This window comes from Mchenga conophoros, linkage group LG10 (assembly GCF_057382185.1).
Source record: "Mchenga conophoros isolate Kocher_MC1m ecotype Shallow Benthic linkage group LG10, M_conophoros_male_GT1.1, whole genome shotgun sequence".
Taxonomy (NCBI): domain Eukaryota; kingdom Metazoa; phylum Chordata; class Actinopteri; order Cichliformes; family Cichlidae; genus Mchenga; species Mchenga conophoros.
In genome coordinates, this window is record NC_140535.1 from 34,979,133 (window position 1) to 34,995,099 (window position 15,967).

Below are 15,967 nucleotides of genomic sequence, written 5' to 3' on the forward strand. Positions count from 1 at the left end.
GGACATATTAGCTGTTTTCTATCATTTTGTCGGATGGTCTCCGTCCCTTTGATGGAGGCCTTTGAAGTCCAGCAGCGGACTGTCATGCAAATGGAGGCCGATAGAGAGGAGCCTGGGACGGGAGGAGGCGGAGGTGAGTGTGGGAAAAACCTGCTGTGGAGTCTCAGTTTTTATCAGGGTTTAATTCAGAAAGAGGTTTTAGTTTTAAAATAACGAGGATGATGTGAGGAGGAAGAGCAGGAGTGGGTGGAAGTGAAGAGAGGAAGAAGAGCGCGAGAGGAAGAGAGGCAGCGTGTAAGGGTGGTGAGGAGAGGTGAGGGAGGGAGATAAGAGCAATAAAAGTGAACATGTGACTGCTGCAGTTTTTAACGGGCAGCTGATGGAGACGGCACAGAGAGAGAGAGAGAGAGCGAGAGCAGGTGGAGGTGTGGACAGGTAGACACGCGCGCACTCAGAGATTGAAGTTTACCTGCAGACCAGGTGAGAGAGGCAGGCTGGATCCGCAGTATGCTGAGGGAGTCCCCTCACCTGGAAAGATGTACGTGAGCTACCTGCAGCTGGACAAGGACCCCGCCATGTACCCGCACCAGAACCCGGTCACGCGCCACCCGGGCCTGAGTCTCAGCCCGCAGAACTTCTCGGTGCCCGCCCCCCCGCAGTACCCGGACTTCGCCTCCTACCACCACCACCACCACGGCATCGGCAACGAGCAACACCCGGCCCAGCAAGCCCCGCCGGCGGCCGGTGGCTGGAGCCCGGCATACCCGCCTCCTCCGCCCGCGCGGGACGACTGGTCCTCGCATCCCTACGCGCCTCCCGCGGCCTCCTCCGTGACCGGTGCGGTGGGCACCACCCTCGGATTCGGGCCCACGGAGTTCCCCGGCCAGCCGCCTGCGCTGATCCCCGCCTCCCTGAACGCCTCCGCGGGGCCACTGTCCCCCGGCTCCCCGCGGAGGAGGACCCCGTACGAGTGGATCCGCACCTCCGCGCCGCCCAGCAACCCCAGTAAGACCCCCACACCTGTTCCCTCTTAATGCCGCTGATGTACCTGCTAACGAACACCCCAACAATAGCCAGGTTTTTACCTTTAACCCGCTCATGGTTTCGCCTTTAACCGCTTACTCGTCACTTTTCAGCTGCTTGTGGTTTATTTTATTCCTGAAGCAAACCGAGCTCCAACAGTCTGTTTGACATTTTAATATGAGGCTGATATGAGACGCAGTGATACTCAAATGTCTGCACATGTGTACTCAGGTTGGAGATAGCGGCCGCCCGGCACGAAACACGCTTATAATCGATTGATCGGCCTGAGATGAAGTTTGGTTAACGACAAACGAGCCCCTCCTTTTGACTCTTTAAAGTTCAGCAGCAATGATCCTGATAATGGTTTCTTTTCCTTATGACGAGATGATTTTCCTTTCATACATATTCTAAATAAGCTGCATGTAGCCACTCGTGCTCACAGTAAAAAATGATTTAAACGTTATTAATCCGCATAATTGACGTTTGTAAGGCTTAAATTTTATATTTACTTAAATTCCGTTTTCCCCTTTTACTTATGCAGATTTATTCCTGAATAATTTCCCAGATCGTTTTTTATTTTATTATCTGGATGTAATCGTCGTCACTTTGGAACTTAATTTAATTAATTTAAATTTGAACCTCATCACTGACGCTCTATTTATGTATTTATTTTAAACCGCTGTCATTATTTTAATGATTTGGTTTCCTTCAGACTTTCAGATTAAAAGCTCCATATATCACCATGTCACGCAGCTTCACCTCAGTTCGGCTTAATTTGATTTCCTGCCGCTATTTTATTTTAAATTTCTTGCCCAATATTTCCATTCGTCCCATTCAGAGTATTTTTGAAACCTTTTCTTCACGTTTCACTTCTTTGCACCGATTTTGACTGGTACTCGATGTTTATTCGTCGTGGAGGTTTGAACCTGCAGAATGAGTTGGTGCAGCTGTCAGGACATGACGGCTGAAGCGTTCCCACCGGGTCCCGGCCTGTCTCCGGATCAAACGTGTGAAGCCGGTTTGAAGCCTTGTAATGTAAATGCGCCCCGCTGGTCGTGACTCCGGGCAGGCTGAGCTCGGCCTTTGTCCTCCGCTTGTCCCTGGGCGGAGAAAACAAGAGCCGACAAGATAGTTCCCACTTTGAAGTGGGAAGTGTGAATTTGGCTCAGGCTCCGCGGTTTCTGCAGCTCTTACATGTCACAAAACATCTTATCAGCTCTAAAGAAATGATTGTTAAATAACTTCAGCCTTGCTTCATAATGCGTTTTTTAGTGATAATAATTAAAAGCAATAAAATCAGTGAATCAAACTGAACAGCAGGATTGACTGGTGCACGGGAGGAGTTTCCTTTTCTTTTTTTAATCTTACTTCCTAATATAAAATAATACAGGGTCAGTAAGATCTGCCTGAGTGTTTGGGATACGCCCTGTGTTTCACACACCTGCTAAAAACTACCTTCAGCTTTATTTCCCTGAAATGACCTGAAGTTGCATTTGTGATGGACATGAAAAAGGATTTGTTAGAAACCTGCAGAGATGAGAGGTCAGTAAGAGGTTAACCACCGTCCATTTTAAGCAGGGGTGTATCCAGGAATTTTACAGCAGGGTGGCACAGAACGGGGGAGGCGGGGGCCACAGGTGATTAAAATGTTTAATAAAAAATGCATGAATCTGGTGTAGAAAACGTTCTGTAGGGAGCCCGATTCCCTATTTCATATACATGAAAAGTGGCACTGCAACAGACTTTAAACATCATTTATTACTTTATATTGGATAATTGTTTTGCAGCCTTTTAAAAACTCTTTATCGTAAAGGGTCCTGTTAATATAGAGGTTTAGAGACATCACAAAGAAAAGCCTGAACACAGCTCTCTGATTTTGATAGATTCTGGTAAAAAAAATTAATAATTATAGTCTCTATTATCTTTTAACTTAAATATGTGTTTTTCATTTTACATATAAATGAGAAATAAATAAGTAATGTTAGAGGATAAAGCATCTTTCTTTGGGGAGCTAGAGCCGGACTATCAGGTGTTTCTGAACATGAAGCCAACTCAAAGGTAACAGTCGGCCTCTGTCGACCTGCCGCCATCGCAGGAAGTCTGCAGCTGTGCAGGTCGGTAAAGAAAGGTTTAGGCGAGTGAGAGTTGCAGCTGTTGGCAAGTAACTTTGGGCTTTTTTCAAAAGCTAAAAAAAGCCCAAAGAACAGTAGTTTGATGCAGATGATGCTGTTTTCAGATGTATTTAAAGCTAAAATCATCAGTGAGACTAACATCTGATTAACCGCCATCCTGCAAGAGTCAACATTTTTGTCAGTAAGAACATCCCAAAACTGGAGGTGCACATGACATACAGGAGAAACCACTAAAAATGACCTCACGCTTCGACTCTGCCAGTGACAGAGAGGGGATAACAAACAGTCAGGTGAATCTTACATTCCTCCACTAGATCTCATTTCATTCTCTGAGTATATGAACTACTTTCCTCAGGTACTGGTTAAGTTAATTTCATCTTCTACTCTATTGTGGATGTGAATATTTAGTTTTGTACTCTTATTATTATAATTTACTGCTTCTGTTTTTATTGGGTGAGACTTGGGGAGCTGTTTTATTCCCGTACTCTTTGTATTTTCATGTTTTACGGCTGCGTGCGGCGCTTAAACGCAAGACTCTTCTGTATGCATGTTGACTTTTATGACAATAAAATAGTGGTTTACATCCACGGAGTCTCGACGGGTGTTTGGAGTGAAATCTGAGCTGTATTCAGCTGTAGTTTTATAGTAAACTGCTACATGGGAAAACACGCATTAGAGCATTTAACGATGAGGTCATCATTTGCAGGAATTTACTGTTAATAATAAGATGTAAGAATACAGTAAAGAGCTGCACATTTACTCCTGGTAATCAGCTGTAACTCTGCAATAGAAGCTGTAAAATAAAATGCAGTACTTTTCTCTTATTGGCTGTAAGTTTAGAGTGAATGTTTAGTGTTTGTGTGGATTGTCCTTCAAAAACAGACCTGGACTCGTTTGCTTTTTCCAACATTTCCATATTGTTTAGAGTCATATCAGTTTCCCTGTTGTAGATACGTCTCATAACTGTGAGTTAACATCCACAAGAAGCACACATGGAATCAGAACCAGGTTTCGTTAAAGCAGAAATTAGGAAATGAGCAAAAAGTCCTTATTTTTCTTGTATTTGCTCATCAGTTTTAGCTGTCGGTGCCTCTGAAAGCCCATCTTTGGCTCAGTCTGTGCCGTGAGTAAACCTCTCTGTCTTTTTGATTTACGCTCCTTCATTAGCGTCTCCGCTCTCTCGGCTCTTTATCAGCTGAAGGAGAATCAAACTGTTGGTTTTTACTTTCCAACAAATGAAGCAGAAACTCTAAAGTTCAGACAGATGTTCCCTCTCAAACTAAAATGTTTGAGTTTTAATTCGCCCCGGTGAGCGATTAGAGCACAGACGGGGGTGGCACGCTGCTTATTGAGCTGTTGTGTGTTTAGTGTTAATATTGAATCAGAGCGTGTTAAAGAGCCATGAAGGCCTTTTTAATTAACTTTAACACAACCGTCTTGCTGTTATGTGCACACATACATTCACATAGAAATGGAAAATCGCAAAGAGACAAATTCTAATCTGTCTTTGGCATGACTTTCAGTCTCTGGTTTAATCTTCAGGAGGTTTGGGGGCTTTTGTTTTTCACCCTCCGTCAGGGCCCATTCTCTCAAAATCCATCAATGAAAATGTTTGATTTCTTTTTCTTTCCCCCTCCACCACAGTTCCTAGATATGAATACATCATTTTTCATAACAGACAGCACGACCTTAAGATTTATGTATTTCTTGACAGTTAAAGTAACAAAGTAACAAATGTAGGTAACAGAGTATATTTGTGTTGACTAAAAGGAACCAGGCTTTACTGCCTAAACACGACTGATTACATTTCACTGTGCTTTTCTCACAGCAGGTGTCACGAGGTGTTCGAGGTCGACATACAAAACTCAAACCTTTGATCTTTTTGTCCTGATTCTGAGACACATCAACAACTATTGTGTTGTGTAATCTTTTTACATAAGAGTGAATCATTTCAGGGGTTTTCTTTTTCTTTTTTGAAAATAATAACATAAATAATGCATTGCATAATATGAAGTGTTTGCAAATAAATAAGCTAACTGTGTGAGTTATTCATGGGATCCATTGACTTATTGGTTAAAAGCACTCTTTAAGCTCTTGGGTGTTTTGGGAGTCCACTTGCATTGTGGGTAATGTAGGCACCTGAGTTAAGGTGGGGGAACAGTGTAGTATACAACCAATTTTCAAAGTTTAATATTTAACTGAATGTTTGAACAGCTCGTTTCATTTTCAGCGTTCACAGTAACACACGAACTCCGGGACCATAAAGGAATAAAAGCAGATAGGGCTCTGTTTTATGCAAATGCAGCCGAGGCGGGGAGTCAATTTGAATGCAGGAGTCATGGTAAGAACACGCAGCTCCATCAGGGTTACAGCAGTTTGTCTCACAGGTTTATAGCACATAATATAAAATGCTTCCACTACATACGCTTCATTCACACTTTTACACACTAATAGATGGTGTGATTTTTGTGTAGCTGAAGCAGATGATTAAACATGGAGGTGTGAGATGTCCTGTGTGCACTGAAGCCATATAAATTATGACTTCAGTGCACACTGCTTATGTAGAGGAATAGCCTCTAACAGAGTAATATGCTTTTATGGGACTTGGAGTAGTTGTAATGTGATTACTTGACAAGTAAATATATGTTGTAGCTTGGCTAATTGTAGCTAAATTATTCATCTTTCTGCTAAAACTGCTTCAGAAATTCAGCTGACATTGCACAAATCCAGCATGAGCTGAGTGATGCAGCGAGAAAAGTTAAACTGACGTGAGCCCCCTTTAACTTTGCAGTGATTACCTGCAGGGGGCGCATCCTGCAGAAGAGACTTCAGCTTTTCATATAAAAAGTTTTAAAAAATGTTTTGTTTCTGTTTTACAGATGGAAAGACACGAACTAAAGACAAATACCGAGTGGTTTACACCGACCACCAGCGGCTCGAGCTCGAGAAGGAGTTTCACTACAGCAAATACATCACCATCAGAAGGAAGGCGGAGCTTGCCACGGCACTCAGTCTGTCAGAGAGACAGGTACACAAAAGCTAAATGTTTTGTCCTGTTACTGAGAAAGACCACTGAAATATTTGATTGTCCTTTTAAACTAACACGATGATTTTTTGCACTGACATTATGTCAAAATATAGATTTTGTCAAGTATGAAGAAAACAATTGAGATTCTCCTTTGTTTTAACTGCACAACTTAAAGGTGAAGTCAATAAACCCTCGCATTTATCTCGGCACTGGGAGGATACTGGGTAGGAGGGGATTTATTAATGCACTTCTTCATTTCTTGACACTAAGGCAAACACAAGTAAGGTGTCACATCTGGATCTTTAGCCTGTAAATAATGCTTATTGTTCAGAACTGATATACACAAAACCGACTGTATCATCTGCATACATTCGGTGATTAATTAGTCAGACTGGATCCAATTTAAAAAGGAAAAAACTGCAGTTTTCAAAAGCAGTATGGATGTAGAGACACTCAGAGAGGCTTCTGACCATTGGGCAGGTTTTTTTGGGTGGGGGGTGTTTTGTTTTTTTTAATTCTGGCATCTCCTGTAGCTTAGACGTTAGACGAGTCAAATTTGACCCCATGGGTTCTCCAGGGTTAAGCAAAAAGAACGAAGCCTTTAACACTGTTAAAGTCCTCAATTGCGATGCTCGTAGAGTGTCTGCAATCAGAGAACAAAGACTGAAGAACTGTTTGTTTTTTCCCAAACGTAATCTTAGGTTTCAGAGCTCAGACTGCTGTCACTAATTATAAGTTAGATCTCAAATTAGTTCAAATTCTTACTGATCGTGCAGAAACAATAATATGTTACTGAAAAAAACGTGCAGTAGTTGGAAGTGTTTGAATAATTCATGTTAATCTGTAAACAATGTCCGACCTTTTTTCTATCCCAGGTAAAGATTTGGTTTCAGAACCGGCGAGCAAAGGAGCGCAAGATCAACAAGAAGAAACTCCAACAGCCGGCTTCCTCAACCACTACGCCAACCCCTCCCACCGGCAGTAACGGCAGCGGCGGAGGAGGTGGAGGCAATGGCCTCCATGCAAACGGGAGCAGCAACGTCGCGATGGTGACAAGTAGCAGTGGGAGCAACGGGCTGGTGTCTCCTTCTCTAGCTCTGAACATCAAAGAGGAGTACTGAGGACGATGTTTTATTGGACACTGACTTCGGGATGTGGACTAAAAATCCTGAACTACAGACTGAGACATTCATCCTGCACATTGCTGTTTGCCTTCTTAAAGCTAAAGTTCACTGAAAATCAGAGAAATCTCAATGAGACATTTTGCTAACAACTTCCAGTCCATCAAATAATTCCCTGTTGTGATTGGATCTGAACAAAAAGGAATCTCTGCAGGTGATTTCCATCTGTCGAAGGATTGGTCAGTCATTAAAGGACAACCATTCGATGTCCAAGACTAACTTTGTGGTGGGTGGAGCTCTGTATTTGGGGAAAAACACATTTTTCACCTGTGACAGATGCTGTTGAGCTCATCACTGCAAATTGATATTTATAAAACAAGTTTTTTCAAACTCTTTAAACAAAAGCCCGAGTAAAATAACAGAGGTACTAAATATAATGCTGACTTTGTGTGCATTGTCTTCTCACACAGAATAGTCTCTCTCCTTTTTCTTTCTTTCTTTTTGTGAAATATTCGTGAGTATAGTGTTTTAAATATTTCATTTAGCTCTATGAAGAGCTGCAGCAGGAAGATACAGGATACAAACTGTACCGTCAGTGTGGAAAACAGTCGTTTTTTAACACTAAATATACTTTAAAGAGGGTATTTTCAAATTATATTAAGTTTGTAGAAGTTTGTTTTCAATTTAATATTGTTTCAATGTTGTTAGAGTGAAATCTTCTTATTTGATCCAAACACTAAACTATAAATGTTATGAGTGTAGCATGAACTAACAAGGTGTGGAAACAGCTGGTGTTCCTCACAGCGACAGCCCCGATGTTACTGATCATAAAACTGTCTCGGATTTCGTGCTAATTTAAATATGACAACTTTTTTGTGTGAGCTTAAAACCCTCGAGCCAGAGCTGCTGCTGAACTCGGCTTGTGAATTCAAAAACTATCTTTTTTCAAAAACTATGTTTTTGAATGCATGAATATGGCACCATGATTGCTTAAAAGGAAGTGCTCCTTTAGTTTGAGTCCATTTTTAGTGTCACCCAGTTTAATGCTGCATTTAATTGAAGCTGGAAATTGGGAATTTTCAAACACAGTGGACAAAGTCCAGATATTGAGCTCAGGGAAGTTCACGACTCACAACATGTAGAACTCAACGTGGACAACTGTAGAAAACTATTAGCTTAAGTGTTTGCATGTCTTTCTGCAGCTTTCTTCATGGTGATTTTTAGGGACCATCTACTTTCAGCCTGTTCAATTAATTTAAAGCTGGAAATTAAGTAGTTATAGAAAAGTTTTTACAAGCTGCTTGAGTAGAATCAAATGTGTTTACTTTGGACTCCAAATTCTGAGACACTTGTAGTCTTGCAGAGTTTCATATTCAGTCAGTTATACCAAGAAGTAACCATTTATTTAAATTTGCCATCCATCAATATTTCAGGAGATTTAGATGTGACACACAGGATGAAATTCTGATTTTGAGAGCAGATTCTGGATTTTTGGATGTTTATTTTTAACATGTTAGTGGAATAACTCGTCCTGAGACATTTCTATGTCCACGTGCTTCTTAAAAAAATCAAATATTTTTTTATATTTTGAACTGATTTTTCAACCAGGAAAGTTTTGTCTTTATTTAAGACTTGAGCTTTGTACATGAGAAGGTTAAATGAGACTTCCGTAGGCATTGGTGCCCACTTCAACAGAAACCTTTGTTTCATGGGGTTTGGTTCTTAGCCTCACATCAGCTCAGATGTCATCAAACTGACCCTGATTCACTCTTTTTGCATCATGTGATCAGCTCATGTTTTACTACTCAAAACAAATCTAGCATTCATAAGTCTCTTCAGGGTCTTTGCACTGTTGTTTCACTGAAGCCTTGGATTCCTTACTCTTTACTAAATTAAGTGTGTTTTTCTTTTTAAGATATAAGAAAGTCACTGAAGTGACGCCACCCAATGTTCTAAATAGATCCTGTAATTTGTTTGTTTTTTGGTTGGGTGTGTTTTGTCTCGTTAAAGTGGATTATGTTCATTTCCAGCTCCATGTTTTATTCTCGAGCTCTGTTAGAGCTTTTCTTCATTAAGGGCTCATAACAATGATTCCCGATTGGCCTTGGTGCAGTGCCCTCCAACTTTAAAGCACACTTTCTTCTGATTGGTAGCCTGCTGACGGTGTCCATGTTTAACATGAACATCTACCACTGCAGATGAAATGGGTCCACTTTAAACTTGTACCCCAAAGTCTCTGGAAGCAAACAGAAGCATGAACTGATTGCTTTTCTTGTTGTTTTACTGGCTGGTGGCCCAAAGGGTTAAAGCAACATGTTTGTAATGTGAAACGGGTCCAGCAGATCACCTGTTAGCATATTAAAGGCCCAGTGTCTTCAGTTCACTCACGATCTTCTTCAGGTGACAGAGATTTAGTCAGCCAGGTTACAGTAATGCTGATTGTAATGGATAAAGCTGTGAAAGTAGCAATCCTGGTTTCTGTGTATGGTAGTTAAACCTGATTTTCCTGGTCACTGCAGCACCTGGAGCTGGTTTCCAGCACTGAGTGGGTTATTTTTCTCTTTTTTAATGAAATTGTTCACTTTAGAATGATACGTGACAAAAACAAAAACTTTTAAGTCCTCACATTTCAGAAGTTGCAAGGATTTTACTTGACTTTAGGCTATTAAACTGAGACACTGTGAGAAAAAGCTGTTTTTCGGTCGACTTCAACAGACAAAATACTAACATGATATCAGAACAGGAAGCTACATCCCTCCAGAATAAGGCCCAGATGGGACTACTTTCACTAATCTGGTTACTTTAGTGCTTGTAAACCTATTTAGTGGCACATGGATGAGTGAAGCAGTGGTATGAGTGAGTAAAATCAGTCAAATCTTTTTTGTTGTTCTGCTCTACATACAGTGAATGTCTTGTAAATGTTTATGATCTCACCTGTCAGACTTTATCACATGTATATTTTCAAATGTAATTTTTATTAAAAAGGAAAAGCTTTATCATAAGAGGTTGATGATCTCTTTTTTTCATTCACATAATTAGAAAAGCAGCATAATGTTAAAGAAATGTATTTTCCAGACTAAACAGAACGCCCGAGTGTTACAGTGGAGTTTGTCCTCGAGGCAGTGCTTCTTGGCAGAACTGCTGTCGTTTTTTTCCTGGATGTTGACTGGGAGGAAGGGCTGCTTTAAAGCTGAAGTCAAAGAGCAAAAGTCTTGTGCAGTCAACACCACTGATAAATAACTGGGTGTAACATGATGGGCTGCAGCTGATCACAAGAAAGTAATTTCACTTCTTTTAAACCTCACTGGTACACATCCACGCTACAGCAGTGTTTCGCCTGTGGTTTTAGTTTGTTGTTAGGTTGCTGTGATGTGGTCATAAGACATCAATATTATGAAAATAAAATCATGTAATGCTCTTCATAGGTGTTAGAAGTTTTGAAATGCACACGTGGGTCTTCTTAGCTCATTCGTAGGTTGTTACTATGCAATGCGATGATTATGTAATATCTGATATGAATAACAACCTTCAGGGGCTGAAGATCTACCTGTGTGCTAAGTTTGGTTGCTTAACTCCTGAATGTGTAGAAGTGTTTGAAGGCAACAATCAAACAAACATGTATTACAGTAAGGCTGTACCGAAAAAGACTGCAGGGTGCTTCTAGATTTATTCGGGTCTTTCAGTTCAGTTAATCAATATTAAATATTTACAACGGGACACCCTCTCTCGATGGCACCTGCAACTACAACAGATGTGAATATGAAAAATACCACAAGAAAAATATTATTTTTATAATATTTTTATAAAATAATATTTTTCACCTGCATAGAGCCTCTTTCTGACCTAAATCCCACCCAATCTAAGTGTGCGTATTAAATAAAGCAGGCCCAATGACGGAGCCCTGAGGAATTCCACATGTTGTGAAATCTAGCTTTTAAGTATTTTAGGTTCCTTGACTCTAAGGAAAGTTTGTGTAATTGTATTGTCCAGTACCAAGATCCAAACTAGAGAACAAAATCAAATTACAGGCTCCCCCTATAAAACAGAAACTGGGAGGTCTTGAGTATGTTAAAAGAACCTCCAACATGTTTGATTTCCTTCAGTTTAAAAGGATTTAAATTGCAGGTTGAGCACCAACAAAAATAAAGGAAGCTGACTCGGATAAGCAGCATTTAAAACAATTTATCACAACATTAAATAATAATTAGAGCTGATGAGTAAACATCGTCCTTGCAGACTTTGGATGAATGTTGGTGAGGCGACATTATTGAAAATCTTCCATGTGTTGATGTTCACAACCAACCTGGACACCGGGGCTTCGTTCTTCCACAATGTACAGCTTTAGTTTTGGTATCCAGCTTTTGCATTCTTATTACTGTGGAAAGGAAAACTGGATGAGGTATACTTTTCGGTTCAGAAGGACGTCCACACAATGGTCAGAGTGCACCCACTCCATCCAAATCCCTTTGTGCTTTAGGTTATCATTGTAGTTTAATAACCATCTTTCAGGGTCAAGTGGTAAACTCGGGTCTCAAAGCCAACATAGTTGCGTGCACACACACACACACACGTATTTGCTAACTGATCCAGCAGTTGAGGTGTGGTGTCCAAAGGGCAGAGAGGAACACTAGGCAAACAGAGCACAGTATCCTGCTATCTGCTGTGTGTGTGTTTGTGCGTCCATACTTGGACCTTTGTCCTTCTCAGATCATTTTGCCTTCAACAACGTTCCTATCTTAGCTCTGATAGAGACTATCAGCAGTGTGTGTGTGTGTGTGTGTGTGTGTGTGTGTGTGTGTGTGTGTGTGTGTGTGTGGTGATAATGGTGACAGGTAAAGAGCTATCTTGAACTTGAGGCCACGAGTAGATGATGTTTTACACAGAATTTCATAAGTTCAGTATCCTGGGAGATTTACTAGAGCAATACTGATTGTAAGACTGTAACAAATCTGTTAGATGTCATATGTTGAACAATATAAATATGTAAAATGAAGAATGTATTAAAATAATATAGATACATGTTGTAACATCATGATACATTGATATAGAAGATTTAATATCCAAAGAGTTACGTTGTGACATGATGATGCTCACCCAAACCTTGTCCTCTTATACCAGCGTCGTTGTTTTCTGCTGTGGTTCCCTGTTTTCTAGACTTTAAGCATTTTATGGTGGCTTCTTTCAACAGCTTGATCAACAATCAGCAGCATAATAAATGCAGAATATGCACTAACTAAATGAACACAGCAACAAATACTAATTGTCAGCAAATGTGAGGTGAAGTCAGTCATGAGGTCACTATTCAGGGCTAAGTTGAACCTTCAAATGTGCAAATACATATATAGTAGTAGGAATTGTACAAAATATTTGTATATGCCAAACAGACGCTGGCACTGACAATGTCGCAAAGCTTCATTACGATTGTCTAGGAGGAGATAGGGAGCATACAAACATACATAATAACTTCTTCCCATAAAGATGTTATGAATGGAGCGACCAAAGCTGCTTTTTGTAGTGGGCTTTAAATATGTTTATTTCTGCTGTGAGGTTTGTGCGACTGTCACACTCACCAAACAAAGTGATGTTAAGTGTTCACTTCCACAGTTAATCAAGATTATTAAGTCACTGAGAGGAATTCTAAGTGGTCTAGCTGGCATCTTTGCTTGAAAAATCAACTTGAATTGCAACGTAAAGCATAAATCACAACAATGTCAACAGGAATATTAATTATGATAATCATTTTGTATTTTTCCATTGGTGTAAGAAGGTATTATAATGAGTGTAACATCAACATTTGTTTTGTGCTAATGTGCAAAAATACAGAGGCAAACAGTTTTTTTTAATCAATGTTAAAATGATTAATAACAGCAGATTTAAGGAAATGCAGATTTTGCCATCTTGCACTGAACAAAAACACTGGATAACTTTAGTCAGCCTGACGGCATATTTTATCTTTTCTCCAATCAGCATCTCAAAATTGTTATTATGACTCTAAAAAGAATTGAAAGTCTAAGTAATGGCATGCAAAGCAATAAAGGCCAGTCATTCTGCAATGTAATAAAAATATACCTTATTACAGAGTAGTGAGCATGCCAACAGCAGTTCTTCTGAAGAAGACAGTTAAGTTTATCAGGGAAGAAATCAACAGCAAGTTCACTTATAATTCAGGAGAGATAACAGACAGTCCCAGCTCCACTTAGTTCACTCATGATAAACTGCAGTACGAAAAAATGATACGAAATGCTGCAGCCAGACTCCTAGTGCACTCTAGCAAACAATCTCATATTCAAGACATACATTGTATTATATAAAAAAAGAACAGCCCAAGTTTTATCAATCTCCTTAAAAAGTACAGTCGTTGTTGGCCCTTTTTCACTGTAGCAGTAAAATGTGGCTCAAAGCACAGAGCCTTATTGAGAACTACCCACAAATACTTAGAACTATCCACCAGTTCAATGTTTGCACCATTTACTACTGATAGTGCACGATGGGGGGAGGGGGGGATCCAGGATGGGGTCCTTAGTTTTCAGGGTGTTAATCTTTAAAAATGACTGAACACCAGTGAAATGCCTGTTAGCCTGTGTACTGCGACACTCATTAGTGTACAAAATATATAATATGGGAGAGAGACAACATCCCTGTGGTGAACCAGTAGAAGAATTCAGCTGAAAACAGCCGTTGACTCTCACACACTGAGATCTGAGAAGATTAAAATCAAGTTTAAATGGGTTAAGAAGCTTATCAGCTAAAGATGTGGCTGGATAGTATTATGATACAGGGAATTTAATAACGTGATCTTGAATGCCACTACAAGGCCTGTATGCAAATTGCAGTGGATCAATAAGCTTTTCTGCCCGCTGCAGAATGATGATCTCTTCAAAGGACTTTAGTAGAGATTTTAAACAACACGCCTAAAATCATTCAGTCATAGTTAATTAATGAAATGTCAATTCTGATTTTACTGTCTAGCTGCCAAATCTATGTAAAATTACCCTAAATTACCTTCAAATAAGTGTTTTATTACCAGATTTTTAGAACTCGGGGTCTATCCTGTTGTTAGTGTTATGTTAGTCCATGCATCAATAGTGGGAGACCAACAGTAACACAGGTAGTCGAAAATTAAACATTTCCTTAAAATTTAGCAGACTTATATCCTGGTCATTTGCAAAGAGAAATAGACCAAAGACAACAATAGATAATCATCTGATTATCTGATTTGTCATTGCACAACAGAGGGCAGTCACTTTACTTTGTTATAATGGATATAAATAAGATGTCACAATAACATAAATAAAAAGAACCCGAGTTAATGTCTTACTGTTTTACAGTATTGGAATGAGAGTACATAGGACTGTGCCCACACATGACATGATTCACTGTGACACAGCCAACAAAAACATACAATGTCAATAATAAGTCGATGTAAGTGTGGACACCCACTACACTTTAGGTTTTACTCTTTTAACAGGCAGCTTTCACCTTCGGATGACAAAGGTAGCGGTAAATGTTAAATCACACAAAGCTATGTTGTTTCTGCCATGACAGGAATCTGACATAATAAAGACTTTTCAGAACTACAGTATCTTGTAACCACAGCCACAGAGGGTGTAGAAACGATGGATGTAGCCACCCTGATTATGTACACTCATTTGCAGCATCCAACTCTGAAGCCTCAACTAGAGCAACTGACACCATGGTGGGTTTTCAGAGCCAGAGGTGACCACATCTGGATGACAGAGTGGAGTGTTATTATCAGCTGATGCTGGCCGGCTTGGTTATCAAGCTGCATCCATAGACTGTATGCTAGCATCACACAGATCCATGCTAATTAGTGTTCAGTAACATCTAAATTAAAATCCTAAAATTTCAGCCAGCAGCAGCCACCTGTGTCATACACCTTTCAGTTAAAGAGGCCACGCCCCTAATAACGCAAACTTTAATCCTTAGTACAATTAAATTTTATTTATACAGCACCAAATCACAACAACAGTCGCCTCAAGGTAAGGTATTGTAAGGTAGACCCTACAATAATATATACAGAGAAAACCCAACAATCAAATGACCCCCTATGAGCAGCACTTTGGCGACAGTGGGAAGGAAAAACTCCCTTTTAACAGGAAGAAACCTCCAGCAGAACCAGGCTCAGGGAGGGGCGGGGCCATCTGCTGTGATTGGTTGTGGTGAGAGAAGGAAGACAGAGACAGAGATTAATAACAAGTATGATTCAATGCAGAGAGGTCTATTAACACATAGTGAGTGAGAAAGGTGACTGAAGAAGAAATACTCATTGCATCATGGGAATCCCCATGATGCAATGAGTACTGCATTGAGAATTTAAACAATGCAGTAAAAATGAACCCTTGAAAGAGGAAACCGCAGAGACCAGAGCTGCTTTTTGAAGGCGGCTGTAAAGATGCAATATATATATAATGTATAATGAGGTACAAACTGAATGATATGTAACAGCACCAGTTTGATGAAATGTGAATCCAAGCAAACCTAAGCGCTGCGTGGCAGCTCGTTTGTGTTGTGACTGTCTCTGCACTGAAAACACCTTTGTATTTGAACAGGAAAGGGGTAAATGCAACACAAACTTTCATAATTGCATGTTTTACAGGCTAATAAAAGTGATCAGATGAAAGATAAACTCAGAGGTGAATGAG

The 15,967-nt window shown here is 40.1% G+C and overlaps 1 protein-coding gene across 2 annotated transcripts; it reads left to right on the top strand.

Annotated features, from left to right (window-relative positions):
* Positions 1 to 403: 403 nt before the first annotated feature.
* On the top strand, positions 404 to 10,300 carry LOC146566318 (homeobox protein CDX-1-like). Of its 2 annotated transcripts, XM_085289942.1 has the most exons (4): positions 404 to 1,005; positions 5,386 to 5,496; positions 6,035 to 6,183; positions 7,059 to 10,300. In XM_085289942.1, the coding sequence occupies exons 1-4, from the start codon at positions 537 to 539 to the stop codon at positions 7,302 to 7,304; spliced, it is 975 nt and encodes a 324-aa protein (XP_085146068.1). In that variant the 5' UTR covers positions 404 to 536; the 3' UTR covers positions 7,305 to 10,300. The 2 variants fall into 2 exon arrangements, with proteins under 2 accessions (XP_085146068.1, XP_085146069.1); XM_085289943.1 differs by lacking the exon at positions 5,386 to 5,496.
* The last annotated feature ends 5,667 nt before the right edge of the window (positions 10,301 to 15,967 follow it).

Coding starts and splice junctions, on each gene's coding strand:
- LOC146566318 (XM_085289942.1), top strand. CDS start 537: ATGTACGTGAGCTACCTGCAGCTGGACAAGGACCCCGCCATGTACCCG. Junction 1,006..5,385: donor CGCGCCGCCCAGCAACCCCA/GTAAGACCCCCA, acceptor TTTCATTTTCAG/CGTTCACAGTAACACACGAA. Junction 5,497..6,034: donor ATTTGAATGCAGGAGTCATG/GTAAGAACACGC, acceptor TCTGTTTTACAG/ATGGAAAGACACGAACTAAA.